The sequence below is a fragment of the Saccostrea echinata genome, unplaced genomic scaffold, assembly GCF_033153115.1.
Source record: "Saccostrea echinata isolate AGI-Se365-2 ecotype Australia unplaced genomic scaffold, CSIRO_AGI_Sech_v1 ptg000056l, whole genome shotgun sequence".
In the NCBI taxonomy this organism is placed as follows: Eukaryota; Metazoa; Mollusca; class Bivalvia; order Ostreida; family Ostreidae; genus Saccostrea; species Saccostrea echinata.
Window position 1 is genome coordinate 17,948,984 of NW_026889805.1, and position 26,159 is coordinate 17,975,142.

General features: G+C 35.7%; 1 protein-coding gene and 1 long non-coding RNA gene across 2 annotated transcripts; one reads left to right on the forward strand and one right to left on the reverse strand.

Annotated features, from left to right (window-relative positions):
- Positions 1-1,253: 1,253 nt before the first annotated feature.
- Positions 1,254-20,611, reverse strand: LOC133173796 (uncharacterized). Its single transcript, XR_009719071.1, has 2 exons — positions 20,529-20,611; positions 1,254-1,464 (listed from the first exon to the last, which is right to left on the reverse strand). It is a non-coding gene; the product is annotated as an uncharacterized LOC133173796 (long non-coding RNA).
- A 2,399-nt stretch (positions 20,612-23,010) lies between these two features.
- Positions 23,011-25,394, forward strand: LOC133173932 (growth hormone secretagogue receptor type 1-like). The gene is made up of 3 exons (XM_061308998.1): positions 23,011-23,317; positions 23,575-24,387; positions 25,279-25,394. Exons 1-3 carry the CDS (start codon positions 23,011-23,013, stop codon positions 25,392-25,394), a joined length of 1,236 nt encoding a protein of 411 aa, XP_061164982.1.
- Positions 25,395-26,159: the final 765 nt, after the last annotated feature.

A 26,159-nucleotide genomic window follows, 5' to 3' on the forward strand; every position in this document is an offset into this window, starting at 1 on the left:
TCATAATATATGTTACATTTTGAATCATCAATTTCACAAACACAAGAAAAAGATAAAGACAAGCGTTTTTATCAACTTGATGCATGTATCTGTAAGATTCATTATGTACAATTACCAACTAAAATATTACACATTGGACAAAATCTCAAACATTAATGAAAATTAATGAAATTTCTAAATTACGTCATTTTTGTTACGTTGAATTTCACAACGTCAAAAGCCCACATTACATGTTCTTAATGATCTCCACTATTTCAACTATAAATGAATGTTGCTGCTCGAAATTTGTATAACCTTGTCACACATTTTTGCTTAGACACTCCTCATTTGAAGTTGTGTGTTCTTTCTGAGCTCATTCGGTATCTGTGGTCTAGGATTGTAGACCCTGTTCCTAGAGAACCCCTACAGAAAAGGGCCCAGAGACTGAGATTGGAGAATGCAGAGGACAAATTCTTTTTTCCTTGGGGTATTGCGATATTGAAAATCTGTATGCTGATAACTTTATATCAAATTTCAAAGTTCAATATATGCTGGAAATGCTGATATTGCCAGCATCAATGTCTGAAAACATCTATCTGACACTTTTTGCAGGAGTTTGCTAAACTATCAAAGTCTCCATGTCACCAATTAAATCTTTGGTTATTGAAGTCCGTAGGCTTTCTGGAATACTGTGTCATTTATCGCATATTGTCCGTGTCCCTGTCCTTTAACCTTGTTACTAGCCTTCTGATAAGCATCCTAAAAAGCTTCCATTCTTTTGGAATATTTCCTTCATCAACTTCTGAATGAATATTGGCAACATCTATTGAAAAACAGCTTTACAATTTTGCAAATAAGTTGATAAGTCCATTTTGAAAATTTTTCAAAAAATGACATTGGCGTTTATGTCACAATTAATCATTGTGATACCATGATTTCCTTGACTTTTTCATATGGAATAAAAATGCAGGATTTGTTGTTTAAAATGATATATAGTTTATAATAGAATAATGATAGGTAAGAAAAATAATTAGATTTAAAAATGTAACATATATTATGAAACACCCTGTATATATACAATTTAAATATATCTAATTTATATACTCATGTCGCTAAAATTTTCAAAGGTCGATAAAGACATTTGTTTTGTTTTTAAATATTTAAATTTTTCAACCTGTAACAATGGTATTTTTCAAAGGTATTCTAATTATAATACCACTGATTGAATTTAGTAAAATCTCAATGTCCTCTCTATTACAAAACAACACACGACAAAATCTTTGATTAAATTGTATTTTCACTGATAAATGATTCGTCACTTCTTAATGAATATCTATTTCAGTTCACGGACTGGACACAGATTTTCATGCCGGAGACAGTGTCTATGGATACACGTACTACGGAGTGAACCATTCCCTAGACAACATGTTTGACAGATTACGTCCATCCAAAGGAAGTCTCCAGTCGGCCATCTTGAAAGCAAATCTGGAAAAATACAACATTTAAAGTATAGGCCTTTCAACTTATTTTTCAAGTTGCTCCTATGGTGAAAAGCATGTGATAAATAGATGTATAAATACGTGAAATTCTCAAAATAGAGTATAATCTTTACATATATTAAATCAAATTATTTCAAAAGTAAATCACCAATAATTGATTTGTACGATGTTGTGTTTTAAGGAAAGGTAACTCTGTTGTGAAAAACGGTCAACAAATTGCTGATTTACGAGTTATCGTTTATAGGAATGGCATCTTGTATTGTTATGTACATAAAAGGGGTTCCTTGTATTGTTGCACGTAAACAAAAGGGTTGAACAAAACAACGAGATCAAAATGAAAGGGAAACAGACTATATTCAAGATTTATAACTCTCTCAAACAGTTGTTTTGAAGAAGAAAATGTTATATAATCTTTTTTTGTTTATGCATTGTTGTGCTTCTTCTACAAATATGTATATTTCTACAATTAAATGCAAAAAAAGTTATTCTTTACACTAAGCACGAAAAAGAAAGACAAAGTATAAAAATTTAATCAGGTTTAATTAAGAGGGGAGGTAGATTTCACTTTACATACATATCCCCCTTCGAAGAGGGGAGGGCACATTGCTTTGCTGCTGTCTGTCGGTCCACCAACAGTTTCCGTCCATTGTCAGCGCAAAGGTTGAACGTACCGAAATGAAATTTGGTATACAGATTTAAGAATATCTAAGTTAAATTCTGTTTTGGGTACAATCGAGCAATTTTTGACAGAGTTATGCCCCTTGGACAAGAAATAATTCCAATTATTTGGTTTCGTTTCATTACCGTCTTCCTTGGAAGATGGTATACAGAGTTGAAGTATTTTAGAGTCTTCGGACTATGCACTTCCTCTCTTTTGCGATTGGTAGAAATTGCATGATGAGAAAATTTTTAATTATTTCATTGGATGAAATGCTGTTTAAGGCGAGGGAGATAATTTTCTGATGATCTAATTTTCGTACGACTTAACATTTTTTCAAGATTTTTCAATCGTACAAAATATGACAAAACGAATTAATTCGATTTAACATGCTAGTTTTTTTTTTAATAGCAATTACCAAAAAACGTTTCTATGATTTCATTGTTAACAGAATTGATCTTTATGGCATGCAAGCTTTACAGCTTGTATGTATTCGTTTTCCCTTCGTTTTGCACTGTCTTTATAGTCTCGTCAACACCTCGGCCGATTCGTACCTCATCTACATATCACAAAGGTGACGGAATCAGCCGAGGTTTGCCGAATGATCTCAGCAGCAGAGTCGAAGTTTACGGACACAGCCGAGCATCTGTTAACGTTTCACTAGGTAGAGCTTATGTCAGAAAAAAAACTAATGAAGAAATACAAAGGCAAGAAATTTTCAATAATTATACGGCCTGATAGGTTTAGGTAAGTTTACTGATCAAGGTTATTGCTAAAGACGGTAAGCTTTTTGAAAAACCTCTACTTGTTATCTCTGCAAAGGTGGAACAAATTAATTACTAATATATATCATGAGAAACGTGTTATTTTTTTTTTTATTTTTTTTTGCCAAAGATGTGATGTAGAAGACTATTTCTTGTTGATGCATCTCAGATAGTACCGGTAGATGACCCTTATACCTCAGGAAGCTTCCATACAAGTTTCACTTTTTCTGGCTAAATGGTTCTTCAGAAGATTTATAAAGATTTTTCTTACATATTTCAATGTAAAAGTCCTATCCCCTATTGGGCTTAATCCTACCCTCGGATGTCATGATTTGAACAATTTTGAATCTTCACTACCACAGCAAGCTTCCACACAAGTTTCAGTTTTATCTGGCCAAGTGGTTGTTGAGAAGATTTTTAAAATTTTTTTTCCTTGAGAAGAATTTTCCTATATATTTCTATATAAAACTTTGATTCCCTGTTATAACCCCACCCTACTCCCGGGGGTCATGATTTGAACAATTGAGTATCTACTCTACCCCAGGAAGCTTCCACATAAGTTAGTCTAGTGGTTCTCGAGAAGTGGATTTTTAATGACTCCACCCTATTTTTGTTTTTTCTTGATTATCTCCCCCTTGTAAGGGGGCTTGGCCCTTCATTTTAACAATTTAAACTCCTCTTCACCCAACGGACGGACGGACAGACAGACGGACGGTAGGACAACGGGTGATCAGAAAAAATCACTTGAGATTTCACCTCAAGTGAGCTAAAAATGAATTGATTGACCTGAATTACAAGGACTTATAATTCCCTGCAAATTAAAGCCAATAAAGATGCGCAGCTTTCAATGCATGTGTTGGGAGGGGAGATTCACAAAGACACTAGGGGCAAGGCACATGCAACTGCTATTATCATATTCTAAATTACAACATTCCGTAATTTCGCATTGATGTTAACGGAATAGTATGTACCTGTTGATACCTATGTGCACTCATATAAAAGGCCCCACGGCCTTTACGGTCATTGAGTATATGTAGAATTGTAAAGGATTCATAACTTGACAATTTAAGAAAAAAAAGCCCACCCTTACGCAAGAACCCCTGAACCAGGGACCATGAATTTTACGAATTAGGTAGAGACACCCTTGCTCATTATAACCATGCACTAAGTTTGTCCGCTAAATACACAGGAGCAAAACAGAAGATTTTAAAAGGATTAATGAATTTTCACTATATTATCGATACAGCCCCGCATTTACAACACCAGAACCTCTAAATCTGTCATAATTTGCACAATTTAGGAAGATGTGCTTATCATAACATTTACCAAGTTTGCCTGTTATATAACCAGGAATAATTAGTGTTTTTTTTACTACTATCAATGGGATCCCGCTCTAGCATCTTAATCTCTGACTGCAGGGTCATAAATTTCACAATTTTATAATTTGGGCATTCTTGCTTATCTTAAACATGCATTAAGCTTATCTGCTAGATATATACGGAGGAATTAGAGAAGATTTTGTTTAAAAGAACCGATGCATTTTCACTAAATGATAAAAAAGCCCTGTCCTAGCACCAGTGCCCCTGATCAAGGGGCCATGACTTTCATAATTTTGGAAGAGGGATCAATTCTTATTATAATCCTGCTAACACTTGGTGTTTGACTGTTTGATGTCAAGGAGTAATGAAGATTTCTGAAGATTGCATTGTGATTGTTTTGGCGCCTCCCCTCAGGCCCTATAAAATTCAAAATTTTTGCCCTCCCCCATGCCCATTATGTACCAAATTAAATTGGATGAAATTGTTAAGGTACGACGACGGATGAAAAAGATCGCAATAGGATAAGATTGATTGATTGTATGTTGTTTAACGTCCCATTCGAGAATTTTTCACTCATATAGAAACGTCAGCATATACCGGTCAAGGGCTTCAAATGTTGACCTTACTCGGCACTCAGGGCCATTGAGCAGTGAGGGATTTTTATCGTGCCAAAGCCAGCCGTGACCCGGGGCCTCGTTTTTTAAGGTCTCATCCGAAGGACCCGCAACTTTCACTTCAAAGTGCCGAGTGCATGGCGAAGGAACATTTGCTACCCATTTTTTTATCGACTTAGGTCAGTCGCGGCCGAGATTTGATCTCACGACCTCCCGATCACGGAGCGAGCGCTCTACCGACTGAGCTACCGTGAACGGTCAATAGGATAAGATTACCCGAGTGAAACGGAGGGGTGCAGATCTCTGTATTCCATGGTTTCTATAATTATCTGCATCAACTTCCCGTCAAACAGGTAAAAGAAGCCTTTATCTGCTATTAAATCCCGGATTGATGATTGATTGTTGTTTTACGTTCCGTTGGAGAATAAGTGTTCACTATATATAGATGCAGGGCCTTTATTCGGCAGTCAGGACCAATAAGCAGTGAGGGTTCTTTATCGTATCAACGCCTACCATGACACGGGGCCTCGGTTTTTAAGGTCTCATGGGAAAGACCCACAACCTTTACTTCAAAGTGCGGAGCGCTTGGCGAAGGAAGAGTTGCTACCTTTTTTTATCTACTTAGATCAGTCGCGGCCGTGATTCGAACACACTACTTCCCGATCACGGAGCAAGCGCTCTACCGACCGAGCTACCGTGACGGTATAGCCCTGTACTGTTTAAATAAAATCACCTGACTCCTGCATTATTCTCTGCATATTCCAGCTGCTGTCACCACGTTTCATGTCAACAACAATCTCTAGTGCAAACGAGTGCAACCAAACGACACAATAAATCAACGATCGTATCAACGTTGTTTTATTCGAGAGAGAAATTATTTGAACGTTAAAATACGCACTTCACAAAATATTGCAATTGCCTTTCAATAGTTAATTATATCCCCGCTCCTAAGGAGAGGGGGGGGGGTTATACTGTTTTACCCTTGTGTGTCGGTCTATGTGTATGTCCTTAACAAATTTTTGTCGCAGTTTTCTCAGCAACTACGATTCACAGATGATTGAATTTTAGCACACTCTTTGTGTAGGCATGCCATATGGTGGGATTCATTAATTCATTAATGATTTTTGTTTAAACTTCCTGTGTATCCGTGTGATGTCCGTACCAAATTTTCGTCACAGTTTCTCGGCAATTATTCAGAGCAGATTCTTGAAATTTTAGCACATTTATTTAAGCATGCCATGTGATGGGATTGGTTTTTGTTCGAATCCGATGTCAACTTCTTGTTTATCCTTGCATATGTCCGTACCAAATATCTGTCACAATTTTCTTAGCAACTACTCAACGCAGATGCTTGATATTTTAACATAATCTTTGTTTAGGCATACGAAATGGTGGGATTCATTTTTGTATGAATTCGATGTCAACATGAGAAGGTATATTCACATCAGAGCTCACAGACTTCTTGTTTGAACTACTATGCATGTTTAGCAGAGCGGGACAACTGATTTCAAATAGCAGAGCGGAACAACTGACTTCAAATACATTTGGACTTGTTATCAAGTAAAATATCATGAAACATTAAAATTTCCAACTAAAATGCAAGTGCATACATTTTGAGCTCTTTAATACACCATTGGATGATGGTTAATATGTTTTACAATTACTTCTTCTGTTTGACTGTCTGGATGTACGCAAGATACAAATAGACTTTAAGGATATCCGATCCTCAGCCAGGAAGGATAACTCTTTAATTTATTATTTTATTTAAAAAGTCTTAAAATGAAGCTTGAAATTGAGATCTTTTTGCGCAACAATTTTCATTTTATGCATATCAATATGATTCAATGTTCTTTGAAGTCTAAGAAACAGTCTTGTAAAAAGTTGACATTTGTACCCCATAAAAGAAAAAAAATGAATTCCTTTTTAGAGAAATGGAATTTCTTTTAGTCCAGCATTAGATACCAATGCTTATTAGCATGATATGAAATTATATGTGATATGTGATGTCTAGCAATGATAGCACAAACATTTTAAACTACGTATTATATAATAATTGAAGTAAAGAGAAGAACTAAAATACTGTATAAGCGTAAAAAAGAGGCAATTTTCTACAAATGCCTGGATACCTATATTTTTCTATCCTAATTTATATTTGTTGATCAATTTTCAATTAGAAAATGCATAGCTGGTGTTTTTATTCGCATTTCCTGAAAATATATTTGCGATTTGATTATTTTCCTTATATAATATGATTAACAATAATTATGAAGTTTGAAGAAATACCATGGGTAAATTCACGTTACTATGTGAAATCAGAGACATTTTTGTGAGCATTTTCCATTACTTAAAAGCTGATTTTTAAAACCTGAGGATCGGACTACCTTAAAACTTCAAAAATTGTACATTTTCCAGTAATCCTGTAAACACAGGTTAGACTTTCTATTTGACTGTCTGGCTGTTGCAAAATACAAAGAGAATTTATAGCTTCACAAAATATACACACATTTAATTAATATTTCCAGTAATCCTGCAGAATAAACACGGATTAGACTAACAAATAATTATGTTGTTAGGGGAGGCTAAATAGAAAGAAATTTAAGGAAACAAATTAAAATTTTAGTGAATGTTTAACTTGATGGTGTTTGAAAATTATGCGAACTCTGTATGAAATAATTTAAGTATAAACAAAGAATGGGTTGACTGGAGAATCCTGAATAAAAGACGCAAAATGTGCCGAGCGCATGGCGAAGGAACAGTCACTACCCATTTTTTATCGACTTAGGTCAGTCGCGGCCGAGATTCGAACTCACGACCTCCCATTCACGGAGCGATCGCTCTACCGACTGAGCTACCGTGAACGGTCCCCGTGTCGCAGAAGATGCTTGCATGAGAAAGATCCCTCACTGTTCAATGGCCCTGAATGCCGAGTATAGGTCTAAATTTGCAGCCCTCCACCGATAAGTGGTGGCGTCTCCAGCTTCTAATGAGTGAAAAATTCTCGAGAGGGACATGAACATCAAACAAAAAATAATACATAGCGCATGTATTGTTCTTAAGAAAACTTGTTGTATATTGAACAAACACATTGTTATGATTTTGTTAACCTTGATATGGCCTCGATTGACAATATCACGCACTGCGAGTGCGCCTGTGAAAACCGTTATTCTTCAATGTGATCTTGATCTAAATCACGTCTGAGAGCGTGTTTGGTTGGTTTGCCATTTGCAGAATTTAGCAAATCAAATCTGTTGTTATAATTTTGCGTTTCCTTACAAAATTTACCAGAGAAATCTTATAATTCCATGTACATAAATTCGATTTTCTACAGAGGGAAGAGAGATGCCGATATGACGCTGATCGATAGCCCAGCCTCCTATTAGCAATGCTTAGATGACCTAAAAATTACTCCTGGTAGATGTCAAATTCAGGACGGAGACACTAATGTATCGTTTGTTTGTATTTTGTTTAACGTCCCTTTTTTCCCCACTCATATGGAGACGCCACAGTTTGCCGGTGGAGGGCTGCAAATTTTGTCATATACTCGGCACTCAGGGCATTGAGCAGTGAGGGATCTTTTTCATGCCAGCACCTACTGCGACACGGGACCGCGGTGTATACGGTCTCATCCGAAGGACCGATCTCCACGTCCCGCAGTGGATTCGAACCCGCGACGTAAGGATCAACTCCTTACACCGCGACTCTAGGGCAAATGATCTAACTACTGCGTCATGCGGGCGACTTAATGTATTGTTGCCCTAATTTTGATTCATGACACCAAGACATCGCTTTTGTACACATGTTCTATCTAATATAATCAATGCATGTTTATGCACACTTAATCTTTTCTATTGCTTGTAAAATATTTTGGATTCACTTCATTTAAGCTTGGTAGGAAATTGCAAAGACCCAAAATGGGGTGTCAAGTCCACTATTTCTTTTCAGTAAGGTCAATTTTGACGCAATTCCTTAACTTATTTATTTAACTTTATCATGTCAATAAGAACGCCTACTGGTCCTAATAAGAGTTTATGCTTTTGCAAGGTTAGGTGTTCTTTTTGCTTGGTCTCTTAATTATATCCCTTCCTCAATTTCTCCTGATCTATATCAATATTCATATCTGTACAAAAACTAACCAAAACTAAAAAAAAGATCTAATTGCAAATTTAAGTAATTTTGAAATAGAAGTCTTCTTGCAATTTTTTCTTCATTTATCATAAAACTTTGTAAATACAGAATGCACAGAGACACCATGCTTTTATAACTTAGTTTTGCCATAAGCGACAAGGTTTATTATTGCTCAATAAAAGCTATATGCACAAATAGCCAGCATAAAGCAGTTCTTAGAACAGTACCTAGAGCGCTACACTCTAGATTCTCAGAATAAGGAGTGGATCCTTACGTCGCGGGTTCGAATCCTACTGCAAGAATGGAGTTTGGCTCTTCAGAAACCGAAGTTACGTGTCGCAGTAAGTGCTTGCACAATAAAGATCCCTCACTCCTCAATGACAATAGGTGTCGAGTCAGTGTCTAAATAGGCAATCTTCCTCCGACAATTTGTAGTTTTCACCTAAAAATGATTGAACATTTTTCGAAAGGACGTGATGCAATAGACATAATATTTTCGGCACAACAGTTACATGTAACTGCTTATTATCTCACAACTTTGTCTCTACTATTGTCAGAGTTTGCGTTGATCTTACCGTGCTGCATCAATTAACAGATTCTGAAAGGAAATGATTTGCAAATGGTAATTTTTTCCGTCTTATAAAACTGGTTATTTTCAAATGGCCATCAAGTATAAAGTAGGTTAATTCTTACCACGATATTAAGAGACATTTTTGAAAAACAAATCTCAGGAAAGAGTTCCGTTGAACCAGGACACTCTTAAAAAACTGAACGTCAACTGGTTCTTACTTTTTTTTACAGTTAGCACCCTGACATCTTGAAACTAAGTAGCTATGGAAAAACCAAATAATGGAATTATGAGCACTGAGTTAGTCTACTTTTGTTTCAAGTCTTCTTGAATCAAGATCTAAAACAGAATAGATTAATTTTACTGCTTTGAAAGCACTCCAACATTATTCTCTTTTCAGTATGACCATTGTTACATTGTTCATCAAGATGCATAATGTAGTGCATCGGTTTTTGAAGAAAGGTGTTGCCATGGTTACTAAAAACTTATTTCTGTGAATTTCCTTTAAAATGCTACTCCTCTTACAGTTTTGGTCTGATTTTTAAAACAACATGGCACACAAGTAAAATACATTAAAATGCATAATGTAGTGCATCGGTTTATGATCTTTTTGATCAATGTTGCTATGGTTACTAGAAATTTCTGTGAAATTCCTTTAAAACACTACTCCTACAGTTTTGGTCTGATTTCAACATAACTTGGCACACAAGTAGATTACACTAAGATAGTACAAGGGTGTTTGATTTTTTTTTCTTGAGCCTATGGTTTCTAAAAATAGAAATTTCTGTGAAATACTAAGTCTTTCAGAATGCTACTTCCCCTACTGTTTTAGTCTTATTTCAGTATAACATGGCACACAAGTAGACTACACTGAGATACTTCATTCTTTTTATTGATTTTTGTGTGAGCATTGTTGCCATGGTTACTTTAATAAAAAAAAGTTGTGAAATACTTTTAAAATACTACTACGGTTTTGGTCTGGTTTGAATATAACTTGGACACAATATTTCAAACTCAGATAAATAATTCTGTGTATCGATTTTTGATTTGGAATAATAGTGTCGCCATGGTAAATAAAGATAGTAATTTCTGTAAAACACTTCCAAAAATGCTACACTGTACCGTCACGGTAGCGCAGTCGGTAGAGCACTCGATCCGTGGTTCGAATCCCACTGTGGGACCGAGGTCCCGTGTGCAGGCACGAAAAAGATCCCTCACTCAATGGCCCCGAGTGCCGAGTAAAGGTCAAAATTTGCAGCTCTCCACCGGCAAGTGGTGGCGTTTCCATGTGAGTGAAAAATTCTCGAGAGGGCCGTTAAACAACAAACAAACACTCGATCCCTGAACGAAAGGTCGTGTGTTCGAATCACTGTCCTAAGTCGATACAAAATAGGTATCAACTGTTTCTTCGCACAGCGCTCGGTACTTCGAAGTGAAAGTTGCGGGTCCTTCGGATGAGACCTTAAAACCGAGGCCCCGTGTCACGGTAAGGGTGTTGCTAAAACGCGGAACGGAAAACGGAAAATATGATACCAGTTTAAAGCCCTTGAAAATACAAATTATACCAAAAACGATATTAATTATATGTGTTGTTCATATTTAACCTGTCGCCCGCGTGGCGCAGTGGTTAGAGCGTCTGCTCTAGAGTCGCGAAGTAAGGAGTTGATCCTTACGTCGCGGGTTCGAATCCCACTGTGGGACGTGGAGACCGGTCCTTCGGATGAGACCGTATAAACCGAGGTCCCGTTTCGCAGTAGGTGTTGGCACGAAAAAGATCCCTCACTGCTCAATGGCCGTAAGTGCCGAGCATAGGACAAAATATGCAGCTCTCCACCGGCAAGTGGTGGCGTCTCCATATGAGTGAAAAATTCTCGAGAGGGACGTTAAACAACATACAAACAAACAAACAAACATATTTAACCTTGATATCAAGAATGAGTTGATCTCTTCATGTATACCAGTATACTCATATGAAGTTTCCAGTACAACAGCAAAGCATAGGGTACGGAAAACATAAAATATATACACGTGGTATATATAAAACGCTGTGGTGAGATATGAGTGAATTAACTTTATAAAAGACCACTCTGATCAACATGAATAGCCAGTATTCGATATTTATATGTGCGAACACAACATAATTTTCGATGCACAGGTACCTAAAGCGCGAATAACCATGATATCGTATAACTCTGCATCCCTCACCCATCCCCATCTCCCGTATTTGGCCAATTTGTAAAACTGGAAAACAACACTGACCGATTGCACAGAATAACATTAAAATTGCAATGATGGAGAAATCACTCGTTTTCCAGAAAATGCACTCTCGTAATTGTCCCCCGCTTTCACTGAAAGTGGGGGATATTAATTTGGGTCGGTCTGTCCGTCCGTCCGTATTTCTGTCTGTCTGTAACACTTTCGTTTCCGCGCGATATCTCGAGAACCCTTTGAGCTTTTGCAATGAAATTTTGCATAGCAACTCCCTATCATCGCTAAAGAAGAACTCTATTGATTTTGAGGTCGAAGGTCAAGGGCATAACTTCATAAATTCTGTCTGTTTTAACACTTTCGTTTCCGCGCGATATCTCGCGAATTCTTTGAGCTTTTGTAATGAAATTTTACATGAAAACTCCCTGTGACCTAAGGAAGACCTCTATAGATTTCGAGGTCAAAAGGTCAAAGTTCAAGGTCATAAATTCATTAATTCCGTCTGTGTGTAACACTTTTGTTTCCGGGCCATATCTCAAGAAGCTTTTGCAATGAAATTTTATACCATAACTCCCTATAGCCTCTTTCGCCCCTCTCGAAGTGTCCCACCCTAGACAGAAAATGATAAATGTCCTACGGACCCGGTTTAACGATAGAATGCGTTTCGTGTATTGTCAATGTAGCAGAAGAAAATACGGGAGATAACTCTAACTCAGTTCATTTACTATGAAAAATCCCGAGTTCCGAATGTCAACATGGTGTGTAAATTTGAAACGAGTAAAAAACGTTGGTGAAAAAGTGTTGAATTCTTCCATAATATGGATAAAATTTTTAGATGAAAGGTATTTACAGTCTTGAAAAGGTTTGTTATGATTAATTTGACTGTTATTTTCAATGCAACTTTATTAATTTTCTCCAAAATCGTTTCGGAGCGATTCTGCAATTTTCTGCTACATTACGGGTATATGGGGGGGGGGGGCATTCTAACTGTGGTGAGGGTCATCCCGAGACACAGTTAGATTATTCTAACTATGCACCCCGTTTTTTATTTTAATTATTTATTGTATTAAAAGTCGCTTGGCACTATTTTTAGCACAGGGGCATGTGGAGTGTTATTACGTATAATACAGGTTGTCGGCGGACTTTATATTCTTATTACATATATTAGAACTGTTTAGTAAAGGCTAAATTAGACACCATGTATTGATTAAAATTTTGACAATATCGAACGTGAAAATAAACATTATATGTGACTTAATGTTTGCATTTAATGTGGAGTGCCTCTGTGGTCTAGTGGTCTGATGCTCGCTTAGCAAGCGAGAGGCCCGGGTTCAATCTCCGGACGATTCTCTTTTTTTTTTTAAATGTTTTTTTTTTTTTTTGGATTTACTAAATGATACTATTCAACATGTGAAATGAAAAAGTTATGATGTCTGGCGTGTACAAACTCATAAAATCATTATTACAGTGTGATAAATATTCTGTATATATTAAAAAGATTCTTCTATGTACATGATGTACACATATTAAAGAATAAGCAATCAAATCTTTATATCCATATTGGCTTTTTTTAAATTTGCTTCAATATACATGTATACATTTAATAATTCTACAAATACAGGGGGGGGGGGGCAGTGTGACCCCCCCCCCCCCCCGAACTGCGCTTCCTCTTCTTTTTTCCCTAAGCGGGGGACACAAATTCTCTGAATTAGCTTGTTTATATATTATTTGGTAGAGAGGGGGGATGATGCATAGATGTAGCCTACGTTGTCCTCGCTTCAAGTGCCTGAAGGTGGATAGCGCAGATTCAGGATATTTTTAGGGGTGGGTGGGTTAATGTGTACTTTTCCCATCAACTTCACAGGGCTCCGTGATTTTTTTTTTTTTGGGGGGGGGGGGCATTTTTCTTATTAAATATTTACTTTACAATGTACACTTAATAACTCCGCAAATTTCAGGGGGTCCGAACCCCATCCCGAACCCACTCTACATCCGCACATGCCTGTAATTTTAATAAGCAAGTCCTCTATTCTTTCCTTAATGTCAGTGATTGTTGTCTGGAACACAAATGTGTACATAATTATTCTCTTTCTCTGCCAACCCCCCACCCCACCCCTCCCCTGTTTTAAAACACCATTGCCTGTTTCATAATAAATGATAAAAAAGAGAGTTTTGTCTTTGGTGAATAAGCTTTAAAAATTAGATTTGGACAAGTGATGAATGAGTATCAGATAGATACTTGGGCTGTGTGTCTAATTAGTATGTATTTCATTGACCATCGCATGTAGTTCTTGGGGGGGGGGGGTCATGAATAATAAACTATATGATAATGAATACTGGTTCCTGTCTGATTTATATATGCTTGAAGTAAATAATTTGATATAAGATTTTCCGTTCCGCGTTTTAGCAACACCCGTCACGGTAAGCGTTTGAACGATAAAGAGCACCCACTACTCAATGGCCCTGAGTGCCGAGTAAAGGTCTAAATTTGAAGCCCTCCACCGGTATATGGTGACGTCTCTGTATGAGTGAAAAATTATCCAACAGGACGTAAAACAACATACAGTCAATCAATCAATCCAAAATGCTTCTTCTGCTACAGTTTTCATCTGATTTCAATATAACTTTGCCCACAAATAGACTACACTAAGATACGTAACTTTATATAACTTTTAGATTTTGATGAACAGTCTTGCTATGGTTACTAAAAATTAGAAATTTTGGTAGAATTCTTTGAAAAGGCTACTCCTCCAACAGTTTTAATCTGATTGCAATAAATCTTGCCACAAAGAGACTAAATCAAGATCCATTACGGTATTCTATTTATTGCTGTTGCGTAGTTTATAGTGCAAGTGTTACTTTTCTCTTCCTTTGTTATGAATACAAACCAGTAGAGCTACAGTCTCATCAGAGACTTCTGGTTTGTTAACATCCCTTCGAGATGTTTTTCTTATTATTGAGACGCCACCAGTTGCCGGTAGAGGGCTGCAAATTTAGACCTATACTCGGCACTAATGGCCTTTAAGCAGTGAGGGATCTTTTTCGTGCCGGCACCTACTGCAACACGTGACCTCGGTTTTCACGGTCTCATCCGAAGGACCAGTCTCCACGTCGCACAGTGGAATCGAATCCGCGACGTAAGGATCAACTCCTTACGCCGCGACTATAGCGCAAACACTTAACCACTGCGCCACGAGGGCGACTCCGTTGATTTGTAGTATATCTCAAGAAAACTATTGCGCCTGGCTTGTCGTTACGTGATAGAATTCAACTGTAATACATGTATATGGTTTATAATTGGAACGCACCATGTATTTTCGGAAAGGTATATACCGCTATAATTTATGCATTTGTTTTCTTGAAGAAATCTATTTGTTGTTCACTTGTATGTATCGTTATAGATTTTCCCATTTAAACACAAAAAATACGCAGCAGCTACCTTAATCTTACGGATTTATGTTGCTTGTCTAGATTTTAGCAGCGATATTTTGGTAGATAATAGTATTTCAATCACTGATTCAAGATCGGATGACCCTTCAGATCTAAACTTGAACAGTTTGCCAAAGTATTTAACTAGACTACATGTATAATCATAATCTTATCCAAAGTACCGTTTGATCGTGTTGGTGTTTTCACAATTTATCCGAGTTGTAAACTCCTCAGAACGAGTTCAAGTTTTAACTTTTTAAAAGTCGCCCAACAGTAGAATACCAGAATCTACATGTTTTAAGAGTAGTTTTTCTGGGCTGTCGAAGATATAGGATTTCATAACCGCGTCCCGCCTGTCTGTGTTAACTGGCTCCTGTGATTATTACTGACACACCTCGTGGGAGGTGTCGCCCGTTTTGTTTCAAGGTCCTGATTTTCAAATTCATTCCGTTTGAAAGGGAATGTTTTTCTTGACGTAGGTAGCAACGCCTCCTATTTTCTACTTTCCGAAAGAAAGAAGGCTCACTGGGGTCAGAAAACAAAAAAGAAAAAAAGATGTCAAAACCGGTCACAGGAAATAAATTTTACTGCCGAAATGTGGTTTAAATACTAAAGACTCGACGTAAAACAATAAGCATTCAATCCATTCTTCCAACCGATTACGGTAGCCTAGTGTTAGGGTGATCGGGAGGTCCGGGTACTATTCTGGTTCGCCGCGCCGCATCCAATCCTAAGAGGTAAAAACATAGTGACTGTTCCTTCGCAAGGCGCACGGCAATAGCAGGGATCGACATTAACGGTTGTCCGATTGCCCGGGACAAGTAAATTCTCAGTTCGGGCAAGTGAAATTGTCGACGTACTTGTCCGATCGGGCAAGTGAATTTTTCTCATACAAATGTACATATTTATTTAGTTTACATTAATTTATAAATAAAACAATAAATTGAAGACTTGATTTCCCCCACGCACCTGACTGATAATGTTTTTGCATTCGAAATTCCTCGGTAGCGTTTCTGGATTATACCGCTCATTTAAAAATCGGGTTCGTTATTTTCTTTCATAGAAAATACGCTCTACCTCTGACAAAATTTTGATAACTCCTTATTAGGAAATTAAATTATTTATTCAAGCACAGAATATAAGTACAGTGTAACACGATGTATTCTTATCAAGATAAGATGCATGTTTCGTAGCATCTACCTTAAGTATTGCTTCACAGTTATATCTGAAAATCACGAATCACAAAAGGATCCTACCGAAAATAATTTTTAAAAATATGAATTTTATTAAAAGGAAACGGAGGGTTATTGTTGCATGCCAGTGTGAGTTAACAGGTTAAATTTTCTTTTCAAGTACAGCGTTATACATTTATGTACAAATGCACCATGCATCGACATTTTTTTTAGGTAGCTCAACTTGCCAAATTGACAGTAGTGTACTCGTATTTGGTCACATTTTTTCTTATCATAACGTTTACATTGATTAATAATTTTCTTCTTAAGTTCCTTCCTAATTTTGGGCAACCAAGTTTTGCATTCGGACAAGTCAAAATTTGAGATCACTTGCCCGAAGGGCAAGTGAATCTGAAAGTTAATGTCTATCCCTGAATAGATATGAAAGTCACGAGTCTTTCGGATGAGATCTTAAAAACTGAGGTCCCTGTCACGTTAGGCGTTGGCACGATAAAAAAAAAACCTCACTGCTCAATGGCCGTGAGTGCCGAGTAATAGGTCCAACTTTGAAGCCCTTCACTGGTACATGGTGAAGTCTCTCTATGAGTGAAAAATTCTCGAATAGGACGTAAAACAACATACCATCAATCAATCAATCCATAGGAGAGTTGTACAAAGGCGGCATGGTATCCGGTCACCGAGATAGGATTAACCAAGATGTTGTTTAACCATGTTTTCTTATTACTACAACCTCGACTGATTATGATCCCATATGAACTGACGGTAATCTAGATTTGAAATCACATCGTACATTAGCATTCAATACATACAGTAAAAGTCAAATTGATTAGTTGATGACCTCTATTTAATAATGGAAGTTTGTCTTGTCGGTTTGTTACTTGGTGATTGGCGCTCTTCATTATCTTTCACTGGTATTCTTGTATGGGATGTCAAAAATTTTCCAAAAAATTGTCGTAGAACTTTTTTACCGCCATAATAATACTGAAATCTGCCGCCTCGGTCTGAAACTGCAAAAGATCAATCAATCACTGGTATTTTGTGCTGTTTTTGTACCGCCGCGTTGACCCCTGTTAACCCCTATTTTAGGACAAAGGGTATACATGACAGCCTTTGACATACTAAGAGCTCATCAAGGCAGTTTTACTGATCAAAATTTGTCCGTTATTTGTCGTTATCGTCGTTAAAATTTCATCTTCTCCATAACCACTTGGCCAATTTCAAACAACTTGGGTGAAGGTTATGTCTGTTGAAAATGAAGAGCCACGGCCTTTTGAAGGGGAGTTTACGAAGAGTTTGTGAAAATTAATGGCATCTTTGAAATACCCTCTTCTCAAGAACCACTCTGCCAGAAAAAATGAAACTTTACATAAAAAGATTAATTTTTGTTCCAATAATGATCCCGGGGGTAGGGTGGGGTCATACTGAACAACTTTACATAGGAATATATAAAGGAAAGAATCTCCCCCAAGAACAGCAAAGCCAGAATGGGTCGTATGAATATACGAGTACAATCATCCTGTAGGTACTGCAGATTCAATTCTGTTCAAGTTATAAACCCCTGGGGTATGTTGGAACCACAGTAAAAGACCAAACTATAAAACAATCTTCTCAAAAACAAGAAAGTCATGCTTAGTCATATGAATATATAAGCACCTTCAGGTACATGTAAATTGAAGTGTGTTAATTAAAATCATGGCCCCAGCTGCTAGAAGGTTTCGGCCAAAAAGATTTTGTATGGATCCATGTAAAAATCCTGCAGGAGGTGATAAATGGGGGGTTTCAGAATTTTTTCAAACTTTGGTAGAGTATGCTTAGATATTACAAAAAAATAAAATGATTTTTATCAATTCTGTTTCTGGTTGCCATGGCAACAGTTAAACTGTTTTCGGTAAAACATGGCTGAAATTTCCTCTAAAATTAGGCAAAAATATCAATATTTCAGATGAAATAAAAAGAAAATCAGACAATAAATCACATTTATGTTTATTTCTCATTCAAATACAGCTCAAGTAGTTACTTTTCATAATTAATCAAAATATTTCCATGTCAAAAAAGATGTTCAAATTTTAAGCTGAAAAGGGGAGAAAAATCTATATTGACAAAAACAGCAAAATATCAATTTGTTGAGGATTTTCAGCTATCAAAATATTAAAAAAAAAAAACAACAACAGCCAAACCAAAAGGTGATGCTTCATGTAGTTTCATAGACACCATACCCTATAGCAAATAAAATTATGAAAACATATTTGTGCATATGCTTATTATATTCCCAAATCGATTGATGAGTTTCATACAAAAAAATGGCAATTTCACTTTTTCTTGTCACAGTCTAATATATGCCATATATGTATGCATGTAAAGGGAAATTGACATTTCAACACAATTTCTTTACATTTCCGAACTCAAATACAACACAGTTATTTACTTTTTTTAATTAATCTAAATATTTTCATGACCAGTAAGATGTTCTAATTTTAAGCTGAAAAGGGGGAGATAATTCATATTAACAAAAACAGCAAAATATTTTTTGATGATTTTCAGCTATCAAAAAACTAAGAAAACCAACAGCCAAACCAAAAGGTCATGCTAATTTCATAGACACCATATATACCCTATAGCAAATAAAATAATAAAAACATTTTTGTGCAAATGATTATTAATTTCCCAAAACGATTGACGAGTTTCATACAAAAAATGGCAATATCCCTTTTTTGTCACAGTACAATATTAATGCCATATACCCATGAACATGCATATATATGCATGTAAAAATAAATTGACATTTTAAAACAATTTCTCAATTTTCCAAATTCAAATACAACACAATTTATTTTTCATTAAATTAATCAAAATATTTTCATGACAAGTAAAATGTTCTAATTTTAAGCTGAAAAGGGAGATAATCCATATTTACAAAAACAGTGTTACATCCACTTTTCGAGGTTTTTTCAGCCTATAAAAAAAATTTGAATCCAAGAGCCAAATCAAAAGGTCACGCTTGTTTCATTCACACCATACCCTATGGGTATGATACATAGGGCATTGTACAAGAATTGAAATTGCTTTTTTTTTTTTGTTTTGTTTTTGTTTTAATATAATGATCCAACAACCATCGAGGAACAATATTTACTTTCTTCTTCAGGATCGGTGAATGCGTACACCTAGGCAAGCTAAACCATTGTAATGACCTCAAAACAGCAATATTGTATAATACACAACTTGAGTTTAATTTTAACGATAATATGAAAATCATTTTATGTTTCTATCTTGGTTACACCTTTCAATATACACCAAAAGAATTTTGACTGAATTTTTACTGCATGCAATCACATGTATTAATTGAATGATATTTTTTACACATTATTACCAAGTTATCTGCTGATTTACCATTCAATTTTACTAGTTTACCCTACATCAAAATTATTAATTACCGGTACATGTATCAAAATCATTAATTGATAGATGTAACAAAAATTTTAATAGTTTACATCTTTGTAAAATGCAATAACGCTGAACAGAATATCACTAATCTCCAATGCTTCTCTTTTGTAGTAACTGACTTTCCTTTGTTTATTTATGAGTCTCTTCTTGTAAAATATAAAACTGTAACCTAAAAGTGCTTAAATGCGAGTTTTGAAGATCGTGACAAAGAGATCTTTAGTCTTGTTAGCTTTTCGATAAAATTAGTTGACATTATTACATGTACTTTCTCTTTCTGAGTATGATACTTAAACTAGCACGGATTATTTTTGTTTTTCTTTTAGTTCAAATATCTGACAAAGAAGGTGAATAGAAACTAGATTTTTTTTATGGTGGTGGTGAAATAGTCACTTTATTTTTAGTTCTTTAAAAGACTATGTGCATACAACTTTCTTGTGGGCCATTTTAAATCCTCCATCAGTCTACAAATCCATGATGGAAAATTTCAAAATATCTGACTACTGTATTAAATAACAAATTACCTTTGCCTTATTTTTTTGTCAAAGATGCCATCATTCACAAGATTATAACTGCTTCTTAAGTAAGCGAATTCTTTGATAAATCAATCTCGAAGAAGAATGTGAAAAATACTGAATACATATGAAAAAAGATAAATAACAATATTATTCATAGATGGTATCCCTTTTACTTAACACAAGAACTGAAATAAATTTTGTAAATCTAAACTTTACCTGGTGATGTTGAAGAAGCGTCTATGGTGGCCAACACAAGTAAAAGATGAACGAACGAAATTTTAACTTGTTCTCCCATATCTCTGCATTCTAATTTTCAGGTCTATTTTCAAAAATAATTTATATAACCATGAATAATATACTTAAACACAACTAAGTTTAAAAATAAACTTTGACAAATATTTACTGTCAATTTTCAGCTAAGAATAACAACAAAGGGCTTCATGGTGCTTTTGAATTAATCTATTCTTCGTATAATTTTTCAACAAAATGCTATTTTTCTATGCTTACAAACATATATAGGGAGAAAGAGTGGTTAAAAGAGACTTCAATGTTAGAGCAGAATGAAATAAAATATTGCATATTCCCTGAAATTTAAGTCCATTGACACGCTTGTATAATTCAAGAACAATGGACATTACTTATCTGAAGGAAGCCATGCTATTTTAGGAAATCATAAAATTATTTCATGAAATAAAGTAACAAAGCAAAGTTTTAAACCTTCTACTCAAAATCTATTGGAAATTCAGCCTGTTGGGCTGTAGCCATATCCTTTAGAATCCATCAGCTGATTCGAACATATTTTATTGTAAGTTCAAAAGTACAAAAGGATTGGGTAGAAGTTCATATAGTTTATTGCACTCGCTTCCTACGTAGAAATAATAAATTCAGGACAGTTAATCTCAAAAGAGAAAATGTCAATTAATGAATATGGTATTGTTCAAATATACACTGTAAGATGTTAACAAAATGCATTTTAAGTTTTCACATTTTATACTAAAGCTGCTAGAAATCTGTGCTTTAAACAATACATTTTAGTGGGTTTCTGAACTGTAATAACATACATGAATTCATAATGATTGCTAAAATAGTACAACGAATATTTCGTCGCGGGTTTGAATCCCACTGTGGGACGTGGAGACCGGTCCTTCGGATGAGACCGTATAAACCGAGGTCCCGTGTAGCAGTATGTGCTGGGACGAAAAAGATCCCTCACTGCTCGTACCGTTATAGAATTTTTCACTCATATAGATACGTCATCATATACCAGTGAAGGGCTTCAAATTTAGACCTTTACTCGGCACTTAAGGGCCATTGAGCAGTAAGGATTCTTTATCGTGTCAACTCTTACCGTGACAACGGGCCTCGGTTTTTAAGGTCTCATCCGAAGGACCCGCAACTTTTACTTCAAAGTGCCGAGCGCTTGGCGAAGGAACAGTTGCTACCTTTTTTTAATCGGCTTAGGTCAGTCGCGGCCGTGATTCGAACACACGACCTTCCGATCACAACCGACTGTGCTACCGTGGAGGCGCGCTATGTTCTATGATATTCATGAAATCAAGACGCTTAAACTGTGTGTAGATGACAAAAATATTGATTTGGGACTTAAAAGATAATAAAAGGGGGAGACAATTTATTTCTGGGGCCATGAAGGACCTCATTTTTTCATTGAGAAACAGAGATTTAAGTAGTAAATTTAAATTTTGTTACATTTATCATGAAATGTTTACAGAAATTAATATTCTTTCATGTGAAAAATGTTTTTATTTTGGTCCTGTGTGAACTACTCATGTTTGATAATTTATCTCCGTAAAATTGCAATCACATATATAACAAAAATTCCTTGATAAGTGCGATAAAAAAATTCATTTGGTAATCATTCCGCCTTCAAGGTATTACACCGTTAATTGACCAATTAAAATGAACTTAGTCAATTGTAGTTCCATACATAATAAAGATTTTTTTATTATTGTGAGAAATTTTATATTTTCCCTTTTTCTATTTTAACATTTTTTGGTATCAGTGCTTTGGATATTTATGTACTTTGTAAAATATTAAAGGTTTTTGACAGGAACTCTTTCTTTCAGGGCATATGAGGCCACTTCCTGGGGTGCACACAAAATGTTTACAAACACATTGAAAACACATGGTTTTGAGGGTATTCCTGTTTGCAGATGGAAAAAATCAGAAAATGCCATGTACGTGCCCTATATTTTGGTTTCAGCTGATGTGACTGGTAACGTTTAACACTTCCTGCTAAATATTTTTTTCATGAATTTTTTATTCTATATAGAATTATATAGTGAAAACAATTACCGGTGTGATACCTTTACTTATCTGAAAATCTATTCTATATGTTCTAATGGCTAATGACGAATGGAAAGATACAGAATAAGTAACCTTGGAACAAATAATGAAAAGTTTAATCAATTAACTCTCTCCAGCACTAATGTCTAGTGCAGATCTAGACTTGGTCCTTGGCAAAATTTACTTTTTAGGAATTTTATTTATCAGTTACTAGTGAATCTGAATTTCTTCTCAATATGGAATGTTATCATTATGTATTAAATGTTATTCCAACCCACATTATATTGACACTTGATATGTCCAATGAACTTCGATAAGAATTTCACACAAAAAAATCTAACAGGTTTGATATTATAAAAGCCGAGATACTTTCCATAATTTGGTATTATAAACAATGGCTAATGCAAGCGAATGGGAAAAGAATGGCACTCACAACATCAGTAACTCTGTTAATGTCCCTGAACCCCCTCAATATATACTAATCATTGCGAGTGTTCTCTACTCGGTTATCTTTGCTGTTGGATTCGCGTCAAACGTTTCTGTCGTGATTGTTGTTGTAATCGCTAGGCGGATCCAGTCTAGAATGAGTGCCCTCTTTGCTAACCTTAGTGTTGCTGATCTGATGGTACTCATCGTGGGCATACCCTCAGCTGCAGTTGATCTATTTGCAAAAGAAGTATGGTACCTCGGGGAATTCATGTGTAAGCTAATCGGATTTCTATTATTCATTATTTTTAATGAGATGAAAAAGGAAAGAAAAAATTTCATTCCAAGTTAAAAAATTGTTAAACTGAAAACCTTGTTGAAACTAAAACAATAACGAAAAGATGGGTGTTGATTAATATATCAAGTACAATCCTATATCTGTAAATAGAATCACGAGGGAGCTAGATTAATGAGATTTTGTATTTAAAGAATGTAAAATCAATTTCTTTAACCTAATTTATTTGAATTTTAGGTCGATTTGTTCCATTTGTAGAACATCTTGTGTCCCTGGCGTCAGTGCTTACAATTGTGGCCATAACATACGACCGGTATCGCGGCATATGTTTTCCACTTTATTCCACCTGTTTCTGGACCAAATTAAAGGTGAAATCCGTCATCACTGGGCTATGGGCAATTGCAGTGACAGCAAGTATCCCGATAGCGTTCATCGCCGTTTATCGCAATTCGAGGTTCATCGATGGGACTCTCATTAAAGTATGTAGAATGCCAATAAATATATTATGGAAGAAAGTTTACATAGTGGGGCTATTTTCGATATTTTTCATCCTTATGCTTCTTTTACTTCTCTTCCTTGTTGCTCGTATGTGCAGAAAACTTATTTGGCATGTACAGTTTTTAGAAACACGAACTGGACAAGATGCCGACAAAATGGCTAACGGGAGACGCCGTGTGATTGTCATGCTAATTCTCGTTATAACGACTTTTTTCATATTTCTTTTGCCACAGAGGATACTTGGGATATGGCTTATTTTTGTCCCTCCATCACAACTGTATAAACTGGGATTAGAGGGCTATTTGAACTTGATCACTTTTACACGTGTGATGTTGTATATTAGTAGTGCAATAAACCCAATAATATACAATGTGTTGTCAAAAAAGTTTCGATGTGCTTTTCGAGAGATGTTACCATGTGGATCCAAGTGTCAGAAAAACGACTCAAAATCTCTTCCACTGATGAAACTTATGTCAATAGTAAGCGTGCAATTGCCTCCTTCTGCACTTAAGAGGCGACGATCGGCGTCGGACAAATATAATAGGAGAGCCGGTAAAGGACATACCATATTGCCTAGTGAGATTAAAATGTTTCGCATAAAAAAGAGACCTTTCTTTGAAATATCTAAATTTTACTATTTTGTTTGATGGATGCAGTTTTAAATATTACTTTTTGTCTGAAATAAATGGTCTTTTCACCTCAACAATATCGTTTATATCATTATATCCCTGCAGGGAAGCTTCGGGGGTATATTGGAATCACCATATCCGTTTGTCTGTATAAAGGGTTTTGTCCGGAGAGGATCTCTGAAACTACTTAATATTTTTATGCCCCCGCCACAAAATGGTCGGAACATAGTTTTATCCCTTTCCGTTCGTTATTGACAATCCGTCATATTTAATTTTCAAGACTATTTTTCTTGCGCTATGTTTGTTGATAATGAGCTGATTTTTGGTACGCGTTTTACATTGATGACTAACAGATCAAGACCGAGTTTAAAGACGATTGCTAGTAACCCATTTTCACAAAATTAATACCCCTTCCTTTAGACTGAAAATTTATTTTCATCATTAAGTATTGATCAGGTAGACGGAACTTTCTGTAGTCAAAATTCAGTGTGAAAACATAATCCTGTTAATCAGTTTTTGATTTTGTTGAACGGTGTTGCCCTGTTCAATTTTTTTGCAACATTCTTTCAAAACGTAATAGTTTTTTCTTTGTGGTTGTGTTCTCGATGTTTTTACTAATTAAAAACTCAGAAAAAAAAGTTACACCGTATGCGGCGTTTGACTGCAGAAGAGCGTGCTAAGACAGCCAGTATGGGGTCTGCAGGGGGTTCCTTTGAAGAAATTTGTGAAAAATTAAAACAATTAAAAGATTATACATTTCTCTGGTGAAATATTGTTGAAAATGAATTAACGATCATAAAAATGTTTACAACAGATATCGACGGCATTAAGGAAGCACCACACAATAACTTCAAGATTGTTCCTCAAAATTGGGGCAACCGGAAGTTGAGTGGATTTGGTAGGGACACGAAGGCACTGGATGACTACTAAGCGATATGGTAGTCGATTAGGGCATATCATTTGATTTTTAAGTGGGAGACATTTTGAATGTTGCAATCACTACACTAGATGCTCATCATTACTTTAATTGTCAAAATCATCGGTGCGCAGTGCACGTCGGGAAATCGGTTTTCGGACAAGAAGGTCCTTTAAGGGTCTTGACATGACACCAAGACATTTGTCAATCCAACTGTTTTGGAAAAGATGGCATATTTTATATACTAGTACCAATCAGAAAAATGATCAATTCACAAATAAGGATAATAAGTCCAAGCAAAAAAATATGTGTGGTTCCGGTTACACTTCCAAAAAAATTAGGGTAAGTAGGTAGGGATTTTTTCTTTATTTTTTTTTTTTTTTTTAAAAATGATGTGGTATGATAATATACTAGTCAATATTGGTAGGGGACACCTACATGCTAGCTTGCTATGGATTTAACACTATTAAAAATTTGCACTATGTTTTGCAAGGAGGCCGTCATTGCTGAGACTAAAACTTAAACTGGAGCCATTGATGGAAATCGGGGGAAATTCCGGAAAAAATATGAAAATTGCCAAAAAAAAGTTTAGGGTCGGGGGTATAAAATAGGGAAGGTCGGGTAACCGGAACCACACATGTTTTTTTTATTTGGCCTTAAATCATTATAAACTTATAGAGAGCAGTGTCAAACCAAAATATTGTAATTCTTCTTAAATTATGAATATTAAAATAATATGCTGCTTTGTTATGCCAGGAACTATGATAATCTGTTTTCAT